Below are 16,838 nucleotides of genomic sequence, written 5' to 3' on the forward strand. Positions count from 1 at the left end.
GCCTTGGGAGCAACTGTGCCTGCCCCATGCGCCAATCCAGGCTGCTCTCGGCCCCGCGGGGTGGTCTCCTGATATCCCACGGCCCAGCATCCTATCTCTCAGGAAAAGAGCCTCATTGTTAAGCTGAGAAGAACGGAGCCCATGGCGTGGGGGAGACGGCTGACTGAGGAGCTCTAGAGACTCAAGGAAGGAGCTCCCCATCATTGACAAGTGCCATAGCCACTGAGGGGTGGAACCAAGACGACACCCCCAGACCCTGCTTCTTGCCCCATACATTCTCCCTGGGGTATACACCACCCAGAAGAGCAGGGAGGGACCCAGACCCTCTCCTGACACTGCCCCAACTGGACAGAGTTACACCCCACCAGATTTCTAGAAGGGAGGAAACACTGTGAAGTCACAGGCCACACGATCGAAAATACACGTCTGTGGGATGAGGGTGGTAGAGGACAAAATTCTTGCTGATGTGGAGGCTGAGTTGAAAGGGATCACTCCTGATGTGTGAATACCTGACATGACTCAGAGGTGAGTCAAGTTCCCAGGAGGGCTTCAATCACGTCTGTTTGCCTTTTGTCACTAAGCTACCCTAATGACCCAGTTAGGGGTGGGAGGCAGAGTGATTTTAATAGATTTAAATTTAAAAGGCTCAAAATTATGTAAACTATTCCATTCCACTTCAGCTATAATTACTGCCTGACTCCAGCTTACCAACCTGACACCTGGAAGCCGTCTGTCAACAGTAGCCAGGGCTTCACCTCATAAATAAAAAATAAAAATAATGAGCAAGCGCTCATTCATTCACAGTTAAAGCATGTTTTTCCTCAGCTCTTAGGATAGCCAAACTCCATACTGGTTTGGAGGAGGGCACATGTAGCCAGATGTTTGTGCAGAGATGTGCGGGGGTGTATCAGCTCTGGAGTTGGAGAAATGAGGATTCATGTCCCTGCTTTAGCATTAACCGGCTGTGTGATCTTGGACAAGTCCCCTCACCCCTCTGAGCCTGTTTCTTCTCCCTAAAGTGAGGTCAATTGTCCCTGCCTCTCAAGGTTGGTGTGGGGATTTACAGAAATAATGCACATAAAATGCTTAGCACAGTGCTCTGCACACATAAGTACCCATTAGCAGGGGTTATCACCGTAATCAGAAAAAGCTGGGAGCAAAAGACAAGTGTTGGCAAGGATGTGGGGAAGTTGGAGCCCCCGTGCGCTGCTGGTGGGAATGCTAAATGATGCAGCCGCTATGGAGAGCAGTATGGAGGCGCCTCAAAGAATTAAGAATAGAGCTACCATCTGACCCAGCAATCCCACATCTGGGTATTTATCCAAAAGAGTTGAAATCAAGATCTCAAAGAGATATTAACACTCCTATGTTCATTGCAGCGTTATTCCCACTAGCCAAGACGTGGAAACAATCTAAATGCCCATCAATGAATGAATGGATAAAGAAAATGTGGTATACACATACAACGGAATATTAGTCATCCTTTAAAAGGAATACCGCATTATTCAATGCGCAATCACACGGATGAACCTCAAGAATATTATGCTATGTGAAAGAAGCCAGTCCTAGAAAGACAAATACTGCGTGAGTCCACCTATATGGTCTCTAAGGTAGACAAATTCAAAGCGTCGAAGACTGGAATGGTGGCTGCCAGGGCTGGTGGGGAGGGAGTGATAGGAAATTGCTAGCCAACAAGCATAAAGTTTCCATCAAGCAAGATGAGCAACCTCTAGATATCTTCTGGACGACAATGTACCCCTACTGAACAACATATATTGTGCACTTAAAAATTTAAGAGGGTACGTCTCAGGTTAAGTGTTCTTTCTACAATGTAATTAAATTTAATTTTTTTTAAAGAAAAATCTGGGAAAGGAAAAAAAAAAACTTCACAAATCACTTCCATTGTGCCCCGCAGAAGGGCAAATGGGTGCTTTGTTCCTCCCTAAATGGCTGAAGCTTAGAGACAAAATGTTCTCCTTCTCCCTGAACATCACCCCATCACCACCATCTTCTTTCCTATGATGCTCCTTGAACAAAGAAAAAAGAAAAGTGAGTCTCTCATCAAGAGTCTTCCCCAGTGACGCTAAGAGAAAATCCAGAGCTGGGAACAGGAAGAGAAATGGCAAACTCTTGAAATTATTTTCAAAATATCTCAGTAGCCCAAACCCAAGGATTTCTTTCATATGTCTATCCCCAGTTATCATCTCACCTATAAAAGGGAGTTAGTTACATTATTGGGATTTAAAGCCATTAAGTAAACTAAAGTCAAGTACTGGGTTGCTGAATTTTATTTCGGACTACTGAGTTTTATATCAATGTTGAAAGAACAGGAAAGGAAAGATTCTAGAGAGACCAACTAAAACAGCAATGCAAGCTGGTGGCACTCTGCCTGGAGAATTCCTGGAGATTCCAGAACTTCCAGATGCAAAAAACAGGGAATAATAAAAGGGCTGATCAGTCAGAGGCCAGAAGTCTTCGAATTTGAATGCGGTAGACCAGTCATTCTCAAAAATCAGTATTCATAATTATCGCCTGAGAAGCTCTCAAAAATGCAGACTCCTAGGCCTACTCCCAGTGATTCTGACGTAGGAGCTCTGGTGTGAGGCCCAAGAATCCACATTTTAATAAACATCTTGGTTATCTCTGCACAGGTGGTCCAGGTCCACACTTTGACCAGCACCAACAGCCTTTCCTACAAAGTCACATGTAGGTGCTTTGCTGTAGGGAATGAACACTTTCCTTTGGCAAGAGGTTGAAAGGGAAGAAACAGAACTTTAATCCTGAAGCTGGGTAAACTTTCAGGATAATTAATAGAGATTGGTTACTTGCTGGAAAATGAAGTATTCATCTACACACACACCATGGATTGGGTAAAAAATAAATTATGTTCAGATGATTTTAATATTTCTCTGAGATGGAATAAATTCAAGGGCTGAGTGAAAGGTAACAAGCAAACTATCTATCACCTGAAGTTAGCAGCTAAGATAATATTTCAACCACCCACCTTGAAAGGGAAGCTTGGACCGAGAACAGAGCAGGACAGCTATATAGGAATATACATCAGGAATGGTTAAATACAATCACATCTGAAAAATAGCTACAACTACTCCACAGAAACCCGGAAAGAGGTGGTGGGGTCCAAGGTGGCCTCATATTTTCATAAATAACTCGAAAGATGGAGTGGAGATTATGCAAATCAATCCATAGACAATACAAAAATGGCAGGGATTGTGAATCTGTGGTGAATGAAATTTAACTACTGGGCAATGTCTTTAAATTTGCCTTTATTGAATCTTGCATATTGAAGTCACATATTATTGTATCTCTTTATGGAGACTCAATAGGGCCAAATACAGAGTGATTTGTGGAAGCAGGAATAATCAAATGTAGAAGTAGAAAAGAGCACACACCTGGAGAGGCATTGGCCCGGGGGTCAGGACAGGCACCGGGTGGGAAGTGTTTGAGATGGAACACAGTGCAATGGGGTGGCCAATTACTTCTATTCCCTACAGACGTGGGTGGTGTTAAAAGCCGACGTGTAAAATAAACAAGGAAATGTGTCTGTTACTCTTTGAACCACTTGGCCTGGGTGCTACTTCCAATGAAAGTGCTGAGCTTAAATTAAACCTGGAAGAGAATTCTGAGCTGGCCATCGCAGAAATTATGGGATGCGTCCCTAGGTAAACCAAGAATACAAGGGGATGTTATGAGGGCCTCCAGCATAGACGAAATCCTGAAGGTGCCTATTTGTTGGGAAAAGATGCACAAAAGCTAAGCGGGCCTGTAGGAGAGAAAAATTTCAGCTCCTATTAAGGAAAAAACAATCATTCAAAGCACAGTTGGAATCATGGAAGAAAGGGCAGCTTATGGTAACACCATCCCTGGGGACATTCAAGGAGTTGACGAGACACCTCTCTACTTAGGATGCATTAGAGATTATTAAAAGCATTCCTTGCTCAGCTGGGGGGTGGGGGTGGGAGGTGGGCCTTGTGACCTCTCCAAAGGTCATTCGTATCCCAAAGGATCACATGTCTGAAGGGCACCAGATAAAAATAAAGTCTATTAATCACTGAGCTGCCACACAATTTCCTAAGAGAGCCAGGATAGAGACGGGCGTTCCACAGTGGACCTTGTCCCGCCGAGGGAGGAAAAAGCAGGCAGCGCCTGTGCAGGCAGAGCCAAGACATCAGCCCCTGAGACTTCCAGAAAGCTGCCACCAGGCCTGCAATCAGGCCTCCCAAGCTCCACAGGGTAAACAGGAGGAGACACATAGCCCGTGGGGAGGGGAACAGGAAACAGCACATGGCACTGAGAGCCCTAAACAAAGCCGCAGGAGCTTGGGGGCGAGGGGGTGAGCCAGGCCAGACAGGGACACCCACAAGGGCGCTGCGTGGATATAATACTAAGGAGGCAAAGGCAGGGAAGACAGGAACTGAGGGGAGGGTGGAGAAGGGCGCACGGGTGTGTCTGGGATTATTTCCGGCTGAGAACCCAATGAAAGCTGGAGAGACAGCGTGAAAGGTAATCCCACTATCTGCGGTAGCAGAAAATCACCTAAGAAAATACAGCTTTTTGAAAGAGGAATGCAGTGGCAATGCCCCAGTTCCAAAGCAGCTCTTGGCCTTCTTGATAGCTGGGCTGCTCTGGCCAGACACAGCTGGAAAGCCTGCCCCCTGGGGGTCTGAAGGACCCTTCCCAGCCCAGAATCAGTCTTCCGAGGGCTAGCATGCTTGGGCTTTTATACATCAGAACAAAACTGAACCCCATCCAGGAAGCAAGACCCAGGCGGAAGCAGGCACCTCCTGGTATTGCCGAGAGACATCAGACCCATGCCCTGCTCCCTCCTCATGCTGAACCGGCCTCGGCTTGGGATGGAGATGTTACCTGCAGGAGTCGTCTCAGGAATGTCATCTGCACGGTGTATTAAGCAGCCAAGTGGGGGTCATGGAGTTTGAGTTCTTCTAGCAAAAGGTTCTCCAACCAGCTGTCACCCCACCGGGCACAGAACAACTTTTTGAAATCAAAAGAGGCCAGTGAAGAGGGAGGAAAAGGGCACCACCCCCGATGTACTGCCTGTGCCCCATCTTCCCCTGGGTCTCTCCCACTTTCACAGAGACTGCAGACACTGGCAAGACGGGCAGGACGCCCGAGGAACCACTGTGCCCGGGGCCCTGCCTCAGTGGTCCCGCTGCCATCCTCACTGCAGCCCCTTCTCGCCCACGGCGGAGCTCTGCTTCCTCAGAGAGGAGAAGGTGGGAAAGGAAGATGGTCAGGGAGAGGGGTTTCGAGGGCTGCCCTTGCCATGGAGAGAGCAGATGGCACCCGATATGGTGAGAAGATAACTAGGGAAAGGATTTTTTTTTTTTTTTTTTTTTTTTTGGCTGCACCACATGGCATGCGGGATCTTAGTTCCCCGACCAGGGATTGAACCCAGGCCCCCTGCCGTGGAAGCGTGCAGTCTTAACCACTGGACCACCAGGGAAGTCCCTAAGGCAAGGCTTTTAAATCCACCCCCGCCCCCGGTCTTCCCTGGTGGCGCAGTGGTTGAGAGTCCGCCTGCCGATGCAGGCGACACGGGCTCGTGCCTCGGTCCGGTAAGATCCCACATGCCGCGGAGCGGCTGAGCCCGTGGGCCATGGCCGCTGAGCCTGCGCGTTCGGGGCCCGTGCTCCGCAACGGGAGAGGCCACAACAGTGAGAGGCCCGCGTACCGCAAAAAAAAAAAAAAAAAAAAAAAAAAAATCCACCCCCCAGTGCTCTGATAGGTGAGAAAGCCAAAAGCTCTCTCAAGCTGACAGAAATCCCTCGGAAAGCTGCAGGTCCCTGGAGGTCCACCCGCTGCCACCGCCCCCGCTGCTCTGCCCCTTGGCCCCTCCCCATCTCTGTCTGCAGACCCTAAACCCAGGAGCCAGGCAGTCGCTTGTCCAAAGATGTTTCAGAAGCAAGCAAGAGAAGCTGGAGATGGATCGAGGGCCATTTATTAAACTAAGTCGTGGTCAGAGAAAGATTCATAACCTGCCCCACCTAGGACAGGAGAGCGAGAAAGAGAAAGGAAGTTAAAGGGAAACAAATGAAAAGCCACAGGAGCCAAGTACCTTTGTTGGAGGATTTTGAGTTATGCTTTTGTTTGAATTCTCTGAAATAGAGGATGAACCTTAAGGAGACAGAGAGTGAAAGAGAGAGAGCCGGAGGAAAGCCAGGAAGGAGGGCGCTGCAGGGAGAGGAGCACAGGGCGGGGAGGCCTCCAGGCTTGCTTCTCCTTCCTGCAAGCAACACCAGGGCCTGGAGCAGCAACGAGGGGAGGTCAGGGCGTGACTGCGGTGAGGCAGCAGCAGGCAGGCCCAAGAGCAGAAGCCAGCGAGCCTGAGGCTGGGGCGGCACAGGAAGCATGGGGCTGGGGCAGGAAGGCGGCGTCTGCCATACTCACTATCACAGACGTAAGGTTTGTCGTGGTCTTCCTGAGAGGCGGCGTCGTGCCTCCTTCTGCCACCTGTAGAGCCGCGGGCCTGGGGAGACATGGGAATATTGGGATGCTTGTTATGCTGACAATCACTACGGTTCCTGAGCACGTTTTCTGTGAGGCCCTGAGCGCTTCACCCATATCTCCTCCTTCAACTTTATACTACATTTGTAGTCTCTCATATACCAACCCCATTTTACAGGCCAGGAAACTGAGGCCCAGAGACGCTAGGTAACCTACCCAAATCACTCAGCTACTCACCCGTATCACTTCATTGAATCCTCACAACTCCGAGAAGCAGGTGCTACTATTATCTCCATTTTGCAGATTTAGGAGACTGAGGCAACAGAGGGGTTAAGTAGCTTCCCCAAGGTCACTTGCTCACTAAGTGCAGAGCCAGGAGGCAAACTCAGGACAGTCTGACTGCAAAGCCTTGAGCAGTCAGAATTCCCATCCTCTACTGTTGCCCCTAGGATCTCTTCCTCCAACTCCTTAGCCAGCTTCGCTGAAACCACATGTGGGTGCCAACCCAGCTCCCCTCAGCTGCCCAGATAATGGGCGAATTAGAGCAAGTAGCATAAATGCAGCTATCACCCCAGACTCCTGTGTTCACACTCCCCTCCAGCTCAAGTCTCTCAAGAGGCAGCCAGGGCTTCCCTGTGCCGCAGTGGTTAAGAATCCACCTGCCAACGCGGGGGACACGGTTCGAGCACTGGTCCGGGAAGATCCCACGTGCCTCGGAGCAGCTAAGTCCGTGAGCCACAACTACTGAGCCCGCGTGCCTAGAGCCCACGCTCCGCAACAAGAGAAGCCACCGCAGTGAGAAGTCCAGGCACCGCAACGAAGAGTAGCCCCCGCTCGCCGCAACTAGAGAAAGCCTGCGTGCAGCAACAAAGACCCAACACAGCCAAAAATAAAATAAATAAAATAAATTTTTTAAAAAGATGAGATAGACCAGAAAATGCTTAAAAAAAAAAAAAAAGAGGCAGCCAGGCCTAGCACCGGGGCGTGAGCTCCCCTCCCCCCTGCTCAGCCTACTCCATAGGGCAAGCTTCTGCTGAGGCCCCCCTGTGTGGTCTGCCTCGGGGCTCCAGCCAGTGGCAAGAGCCCTTGACACCTCACACTCTCCTGGGGCTGGACTCTTGAGACCCCCACCCTGTGTGCATCTCCACCAGCATCATCCGGGGTGAGGGTGGGATGGGCTCTACCTCCAAGGATAGACAAGAGCAGCCAGAGAGGGAGCTGGCGGCTGGGCAGCCCCAGGACAGTGGCTACAAGAACATGGCAAGGTTTATTTTTAGACCTTTGTAAGTCCCACACCCGTCACATGGGTAGCACCCTAGCCTCCTCCAGGTCATTCTCTGGTAATGAGTAGCAGTAAACTCCCAACCAAGGAAAGGGCCTGCTGGGGTCTTTGGGGACAGAGAAGAAGGTGCAGCAGATGAGAAATAAAACATGGCAACACCTGGTGTGCAGGGAAAATGGGGCAGTCCCAGGGGCCTGGTCTGGAAAAGTGACCCCCGAGGGGACTTCATGGTCAAAAGGCCTTGAGTTGCGCGCGCGCGCGCGCGCGCGCACGCACACACACACACACACACACACACACACACACACACAGAGTTTCCCTGGGGATGTCACAGTGGAAAGGCCTGTACCCCAGCCCTACGGGGCTCACACTCTCCCCAAACACACACCCTTCACAATCAACACCACCTGCCAAGCTACCAAGGCCACCACCTCCTCGGCTGTCTCTTTCCAAAACAAATTACAAAGTTCCACCTCCCTCCTTCCCTCCCCTCCAGGGCACTTCCCCTCCTAGCCTCCCCGCCCCCCACCCCTGCACACGCACCAGCCCGCAGTCCCCTCCCCTCGCCCTCATTACTCAGAGTTGACCCCAAGAGGGAGCTGGGCGGCACTGGCAGTCACCCCGAGGCACTGACAGGCCTCCCCGCCTGCCCACATTGAGGGTGGTCACCCTCAGCTGCCCGCGCCCCCCCCAGCCCCCCTTGGAGAAGCCGGGGACAGCTTGACGTGTGCCGCCCGAAGCCCTGTCACAGGCGCCTGGGAGCAGGTGAAAGCAAGTCAAGCAGAATGACAGAGGCAACAGCAGACTCAGGGAGGAGATTCTGGGAGACTAAAAATACCACCCAGGAGAAGAGGAGGAGAGCTGGAGCTGGGAGCAGCCAGCAGGAAGCGGGGGCCCTGCTGAGAGCCAGGGTTTAATTGCGCTCTGCAGGGCTGCTGGCAGGGTGGCTGCTGCTCCCGCTTTCTCCCTGCACCTCAGTTTCCCCAACTGCAAAATGGGGATTGTGGCTATAGGGCATTGAGGGGACAGGCAAGGGACACCTCCTGTGGTTGGAGCACACTTCTAGTCTCCTGGAATGTTTCAAGCTTGGAAACTCGGAATCCTACTTGTCTTGCTCAAATGTCACCTCCTCAGAGAAGCCCTCCTGACCAATGCATGTTCACTCATCCCCTCCATCGGTCTCTTACCCCTACCCTGCTTCATGTCATAGCACATAGCATTGTCTGACATTATATTATATGTGTGTTGGTGTACTTGTTGGTTTTCCATCTCCCCCACATAAGGGTGGAAAACGTCTGTTTGGGTGACCATTATACTTGGAACCTGGCACAGGGCCAGTCACCTAAGCAGCACTTAATAAATGTTTGCTGCATAAATGAATCAACCCACCGGTCGGCTGGTCAGTGAGTTAATCATCTTTGGTTCTTCTTCATTCTCCGTATCCAAGTGCTATTGTGTCTTCCTTCAAAAGCCATCTTAGGCTTTGCATTTCCCTTCTATTCCACATCTTAATCCAGGAGCTCAGCAATTAACCCCTGAACTGCTCAAAGAACCCACCAGCTGGGGTTCTACCTCTGCGTTGCCCTACCCGATCCATCCTGCATGAGTCTCAGACCAATTAGACAAAAGGAGTGAAGGACGGGAGCCCATGGTCATCCATTCGTTCACTGCCATCCCAAGCCCACTGACATATCCACTGACGACCTAGTGCCAGTCCTACCAGGATCACCTCATGCTGATGCTACGTCCAAGTCTTTGTTTTGATTGATCCCGGTCATGGATCAGCCTCTACTCTGCCCATCCACATCTGCTCCATGCTTTAGCCTTGCTAACATGCCACACCTCCAAGAATCTTCCTCTTGCCACACTGAGGAGTAAAGCATCAGCTTTAAAGTCAGACAGACATAGGTTTAAACACTAGCATGTGTTTTCGGACAAGTTACTTCTCTAAGCATTAGTTTTCTCAGCTGTAAAATGGGCATAGCAACATCTTTATTGCAGAGTTGTAGTGCTAATAAGGGGGTGTGAAACCACAGGGGACAGAACTAGGTCTACAGGAAGTACTCAATAAATTATTTCCCCTCCTTGCCCAGTTGATTGCTCTTTCCTCTGAACTCTTATTGCATTTGGTAAGTGCACGGTCAGAAGCCTGCTGCTTTCTGATTGTATCATGACTATTAGCATTTTCTCCTCAATTTAATTCCAAGGTCCTCGAGGGCAAAGATGGCACTTCGTACTTTATTATGAACCCGTGACATTTAGCACTATGCTGGGCACACGGCATCCAAAGCTCTTTCACATATATTAGCTCAGTTAATTCCTACAACACCATCTGAGTTTAACCAAGTAATATTATTCCCATTTGGCACTTGATGAAACAGGTTCTGAGAGGGTTCATGATTTTGCCCATAGTCACAGAGCCAGTAGAAGGCGGAGGCCCAGGTTTCCAGAATCTGTTACAGAAAACTTTGAAGCTGATGTCCAAAAGAAACCATCCTCCCTCTCTGAGAACTACTCACCCGACTCCACTCCTCCCCATTCCACCTCCCCATTCACACACTGGTGGGCCATGGCTGCCATGACTGCACCACACAGCCCTGCCCTACTGGCCGCCGTTGATTGGCTGGCTCAGGAATAGACATGTGACCCAAGCTGGGCCAACCAGATTCTACCCCCAAGGTACTCAGAATTGGGAAACAGTGACTCTAGTTAGTACAGGTCACTTGGGGGACCCATAAATTCAGGAACTATGGGGCCACGTGCACAGAGAAGCAGGAGAGGCAATCCTGCAAGAGAAGAATAAAGGAAGGAGAAGTAGAGGCCAGAGCTGCCTGGGTTCCTTACCCTTTCCCAATCCTAAATCCCTGCCACCTTCTTGTCCTTCCTGAATCTTCAAAAATTGCTCAAATATGGGACAATGGCTCAGCAGCTTTTCAAATACTTCCCACTTTTGCTTAAGCTTAAGTTGAGTTTCCTACAACTAAAAGACTCTCAACTCGGACAGACTCAGTCCCGAGCAGAGAGCTAGTCACTCTATATCTGTTGTTCTCAAATAGTGGTCAAGGGATCCTTGGAGGTCCCTGAGACCCTTTCAGGGAGTCTCCAGTGTCAAAACTATTTTTGTTATAGTACTAAAATGTCATTTGAAAGTTTTCACTCTCACAAGTGCACAGTGGAGTTTTCTAGCGGCTAGATGACAATGATGTCATCACTCTGTGTGCACGTGTATTCTTAAATTTAACATTTTTCCTGTTTTGATTTCTAATATGGGAAGTATCACTAGTTATAACCCACCAGAACAATAGCTTTTGGGGCTCTCAGTAATTTGTAAGTAAAGAATCCCTGAGACCAAAAAAAAATTGAGAACCACTGCTCTACACTCTTGCCATCTAAAGTGAGGTGCTCAGACCAGCAGCACTGCCATCTCCTGGGATCTTGTTAACCAAGCAAGATCTCAGTCCCCACCCACCAAACCTACTGCATCAGAATTTGCAGTTGAACAAGATCACCAGGTGCTTTGTATGCACATTAAAGCTTGAAAGTACTGGACTACACCACAGTGCATCATAAACACTTACTGATGGGTAATACTCACATGGATGACTCACAGGAATTCCATGAACTTTAAAGAGCTTTGATTTGTTGGGCTAAAGTGACCACAGATACAATTATTCATTGTTGGGCCTCAGTTTCTCTCACCCCTCAGGGAATCTCCATTGTCAAGGTTCTGAGATTTGTTCCCTTTGCTTGCACCCTCCTAATAATATCTAGCCTTTATTAAGCACTCAAAATTGGCTGTGTACTATTACCCCAATTTTAATGATGAGGAAACTGAGACCCAGCCTACTTATTCAATTTGGTCAGGGTCACAGAGGTTACCTGAACCACCCAAAGTCTAGTAAGTGGTAGAGCTGGGATTTGAACTCACGGTTCAAACAAAGCAGAGACTGTTCTTGTCATCACTACCTTAGCCCTGACTTCCTCAATGAGCACACAGAGCACCTGGGAGTCCTGTTAAACTGCAGACTCTAATTCAGCCCACCTAGGGTGGAGTCTGGGGGGGATCTGCATTTCTAACAAGCTCCCAGGTGACACTGATGCTGCGGCCCAAGGGCCGCATACTGAGATGTACAGCGTCAGCCTCAGACCTCAGTCCCGACAACAGAAACGGAGTGACTGTCCTCCAGGAGCCAGTGGCAGCTTGAATACACCTTAAAGGGTAGCTTCCTTGAGCCTGTGGGTTAAGCAGCTCCATACCTTATTCCAGCACAGGTAGGCTCACCTGCACTTTCCAGGTCCTCCCACGGCTCCCACCATGGATGTCTACAATGTCACTGCACAATGGAGAGCCGTTTGACTGCCCCTTAGCCAGCCTCGGGTGGGCCCAGAGCTAGTCTAGGCCCCATCCAGCCCCCTCGCTGTGTTCAGGCCTTTGTGCAACTCCCATAAATCTGAAATATGACTTTCTGTTCTTTTTCCATCATTCAATCATTCATTCAACAAAATAGTCAGTGGTCACATGCTGGGCACTGGGCCACATGTGACCCAGTAGAAAAAGCACAGACCTGTGTTCAAGTCCTAGCTTCTTCCTTACTAGGTTGGAGGTCCTTGAACAAGTTCCTTAACCTCTCTAGGAGTAATAATACCCACGTATGGGAATGAAAGAAGCAGTGCTGTCCAAGAGAAATATAATGGGGGTCACGTGTCATTTTAAATTTTCCAGTAGCCACGTTTTTTAAAAAAGAGTAAAAACAGAAACAGATGCAATTAATTTTAGTAATACATTTTATTTAATCCAATCTATCCAAAGTATTACCATTTCAATATGTAATCAGTATAAAGATATTAATGAAGTGTTCACCATTCTTTTCCTACTGTATCTTTGAAATATGGTGAATATTTTACACCTACACATTTCAATTTGAATTAGCAACATGTCAAGTGCTTGGTAGCCACCCACACGTGGCCAGTGGCTGCTGTAAAGAACAGCGCAGAAATAGAGAATGCAGTATAAAGGACCTATCGTCACTATCGATATCGTGTTTATGATATCGCTATCGACCTGTTGTGTTTATGATGCACTGTGGTGTAGTCCAGTAACGTAGCTCTTATTGTGAAGAGCTCGTCACACTGCCTGATGTATAGGAAGTATACAGTAAGTACAAATGGCTGTTGCTGCTGCTTCTGCCGGTGTTCTTACAGAGAAGACACCCAATTCGTATTTGCCAACTACAAGTTCAACGCCTAGATTTCAGTTGGGAGTGGAGAAGATGTAAAGACGACCATTCTCCATCACCTACTCTAGTAAGTTTGGTTTGGGCTGAGACAAGGGTTGGAAGCAGGCCTGGAGGTACACAGCAACTGGAGTTCACAAAAGGCCCAGGAACTCCACATTCTAAAGCCTCCTTTAGAATGGAATAAGATATCCATTATTTTGTAACCCCCAAAGAAGGCATGGGTCCAGGCAAGTTCATCAGGGGCCACTAAGATGATTAGGTGAAAAGGTGATGGGGCACTTTCTAAGGAGAGATCTGGCTGACAACACCCAAATCCACAGATCATTTTTACCACCACTGAAAGCAGAACGAGTGGACAGCATACACCTCCAGATGTGAAGCAATAAGAAGCACACCTCACACCTAAGAGAGAGTCTAGCCTGACCAAAAAATACTTACACACACGCACAACTATCCCGAATCTAATCAGTCTCTCGTCAGACCACCAGTTTTCAGGAGATAAAGAGGATTGAGGGACACATTAAACACCACCAGTCTGCCACATCTAGAATATGAGAAATTCCACAAGACCAACCAGCCAAGTTCTTCAACAAATAAATGGCATGGAGAAAAAAAAATATGTATGTGGTAGGGAGTAGCAAGGAAGAAGTATGTTGTAGAATACAAGAGACCTAAGTTTCAAACAAACCAACTATAAAAAGGCATTTTTGAGAAAATCGGGGGGAAAGGATCAGGGACTGGATAGTAGATGTTAGAATCGTTATTTTTATTGGGTATGATAATGATACCTGTTAGAGATATACATTGAGGTATGTACGGGTTAAATGAAAAAATGTCTAGGGGCTTGCATTCAAATATTCTGCACACACACACAAACCCCACAAACATACAAACCAACCAAAAGTGAGAGTAAAGAAAAGATTAAACAAGAGTGTCAAAACATTGATCATGGCTGAAGCTGAGTTGTGACTCTATAAGGTGTGCAGCATCAGAGGACCACCCTGTCCGGACTGAGAAATTCCAGCTCCTGTCCAAGTCGGAGCATCTCAGCTCAGCATGGGCGCTGCTAGGCCCCTTGCACCAGTCACCTAGGAGCTTGCTTATAATACAGCTCTCCAGGCCCTACCCCAGACTTCCTAAATCAGAACTCCCGGGAGTGGGTCCTGCAAATTTGCATTTCGATAGGCTCTTGTGGTGTTTCTGATGTGTACTCAGACGCAAGAACCAGGGGAATAGAGAGGCTTGCCATAATTCTCACTGGACCCAAGCTCAGAGGGCATCCAGGACTAGCCCCTAATCCACAGGAGGGGTAAGCATCCCGCCTAGAGCCTGAAGGAGCCGGACAGGCCTCAGAGAGTTAATTCTCCAGATGGGAAGCAGCAGTTCATCCCCGCAGGTCCCGCTGCATCTGGCTATTGTCAGATACTCCTGCAGAGCCCTGAAGGTAATCCCAGAAAACCCCTCTGGGCTTGAACATGAGGACTCTGGAGGACCACCCCGAATGCCAGAGAGCACCGCTCAGGTTTCGCTCCCTCCCCTTAAGAGTCACCCTCATATTTTTATTCCTTCCACCACGGATTTCCCCTCTGCCATTCCCCAGGCTTCTGGCCTTTTCTTGTCACATTCCAGGCCCACACGCCTCCAAAGCCCCCGCCACACTGGCTTGGGAACCATCAGCTGCGGCCCCCATGCTTTCCCAGTTTGCTCCCACTCTCTGCCTAGTGAAATGTACCCCAAAGCAGGTGTCCTGACCCTGTCATTCTGGGGCAGCCCCAGGGACAGGACACTTTCCGCCTTATTCTATGACTGAGGAATGGGGACAGCGGTCACATTCCCCTCATCCTCCACCCTCACCCACACCTCAACCTCCACCTTCCCCAGACCCTCACCATCCCCTCGGGGCACCGTCTGCCTCTTCTCTCCCTCTTGCCAGCTCTAAACTCTTGCAGGCTATCACCTGAGAACCAGAATTCTTCTGGAGGTTTCCTCTCTGGGTGTCCTGCAAGGAAGACCATGGATACACCCTCTATCTAGCTGCAGTGGGATTTTGAATCTAGGGACCAGTTGTTTGCCAGGCCCCGGCCTCCCTGATCTCTTTCCTCCCTTCACGGCTTACCCGTCCTCTGGTCCGATTCTTCCGCTTGGGAATATCTTCTTCTAAATCCTCTTCTTCATTTCCTTCTTCTACATTTTCATCATTTTCCAAAACCCTCTGAAATGACAAGAAAATAGAAGCGTTGAGAAATAAAATGCAAAGGAGAAAACCATCAGAGGGTAATTCGGAGGGTGTTCTGTTTTGGTGTGTTTTTTTAAACACAGTGAAGATGCTGCCATGGCTTGGGAAGCTAGGCCTCCAAAATGCTGGCCAGGAACTGGAGCTCTTGGCGGTACCAACTCTCTCTCCTGGGACCCGTCCAGCCAACTCCTCCTAGAACACCGACTTTTTCGACTCTTTTTGCCCAAGAAATATTTTCTAAAAAGAGAATACTCCGGTAGGTGTACCCTTCTATGTGGGCCCAAGATGTCTGGTCAAAACGTACTTTCATGTAATTTTCCTTTTGTTCCTGAAGGGCCACCTCAAATATATGAAAATATGTTTCTCCTTTCCCTGGCATTCTGGAATCTTGCCCTGTTTGATGAAAACAAGTAACTTCCTGTCCATCTGAAAAGAATTTGACATGAATGTGTTATTCATAATCTTCCATTGTTATTTTTTTAAGGGTAATGGATTTTCGTTACAGCACATTACTTGTAATGGAGCTTAAAGATCATAACTTTAATTCTCTCTCTCCAACAGCCCCGTGAGTCACACTGCAGCAGAGAATCCAATTTCCATTTTACAGGTAAATAAACTGAGGCTGAAAATAGTTTTGACTGCTCAAGATCAGATAGCAGAATCCATGACCAAAGCAAGGTCAGGTTCATCAGCTCAGAGTTTCCCATTTCTCTCTCAGCCCTTGTGTCTGAGAATTCCACGGCATATTGCAGTACTTCCTATAGGACCTGAGCACCTCACTTGCTTTGGCGTAGGGGAGGAAAGGGGAGGTAAGGTGCGTATCTCTAGGTTTAAGGGAGGGATAAGAGACTGTGGCAGAGGACCCAGCCCCCCAGAGTGGAAGTGGGATAAGGGGAAGGGGAGCCCATGGATTCCAAGTCAGGAGCCCTGGGGGCTTCTTTATAAGCTCACTGTGTGACCTTGGGTGAGTCATCATCGCTTCGTGCCTCAGTTTCCCCAATTATAAAATAGGAACTCATTCATTCAATCAACAAACATTTGTCTAAGGCTGACTACATGGCAGGTACTGTGCTAGATAAGCCAAAAAATGGCTACAGTCCTGGCCCCAAGAGGACTCTACAGTCTAATGAAGGAAGGACAGATTCAATCAACATACATAACCATATAATTACAACTGCTATGAAAACAGTGACAGGCAAGTTCAAGGTGCTGTGAGAGGTTGTTAGAAGGGACCTTTCCTAATCTGAGGTCAGGTAAGGCTTACCTGTGGAAGTGAACTAAGGAAGTTTAGATGTAAAGGATGGACAGAGACTAACCTTGGGAACAGGGACCAAAGGGAGGAGAGGAGGGAAAGTATTCTACTCAAAGGCAACAGCATGAGCAAACTCCCTGAAGCAGGGAGGGGAATATGGCTTGTCCAGAGAGCATGAAGAGGCCAATGTGACCAGAGCTCAGTGGCTCAGGAAGAGACTGGCCTAAGATGAAGCTAGAAAGGTGGGTGGGCACCAAGTTATACAGGACAACAGCATCCACCTATCCTTGCGGTAATAGTGTGACAATCACACGAGCTATGAAAAGACTTAGAAAGTGGGACTTCCCT

General features: G+C 48.6%; 1 protein-coding gene across 1 annotated transcript in view; it reads right to left on the bottom strand.

The window, feature by feature from the left end:
- The window catches only part of DPF3 (double PHD fingers 3), a 260,049-nt gene that overhangs the window by 97,747 nt on the left and 145,464 nt on the right, over window positions 1-16,838 (bottom strand). Inside the window, exons 5-6 of the mRNA XM_012537113.3 lie at window positions 15,119-15,214; window positions 6,427-6,505 (exon numbers count right to left, since the gene is read on the bottom strand). Coding sequence (XP_012392567.1) covers window positions 6,427-6,505; window positions 15,119-15,214 — 175 coding nt within the window. The remainder of the gene's footprint in view (window positions 1-6,426; window positions 6,506-15,118; window positions 15,215-16,838) is intronic.

The sequence above is a fragment of the Orcinus orca genome, chromosome 2 (genome assembly GCF_937001465.1).
Source record: "Orcinus orca chromosome 2, mOrcOrc1.1, whole genome shotgun sequence".
Lineage (NCBI taxonomy): Eukaryota > Metazoa > Chordata > Mammalia > Artiodactyla > Delphinidae > Orcinus > Orcinus orca.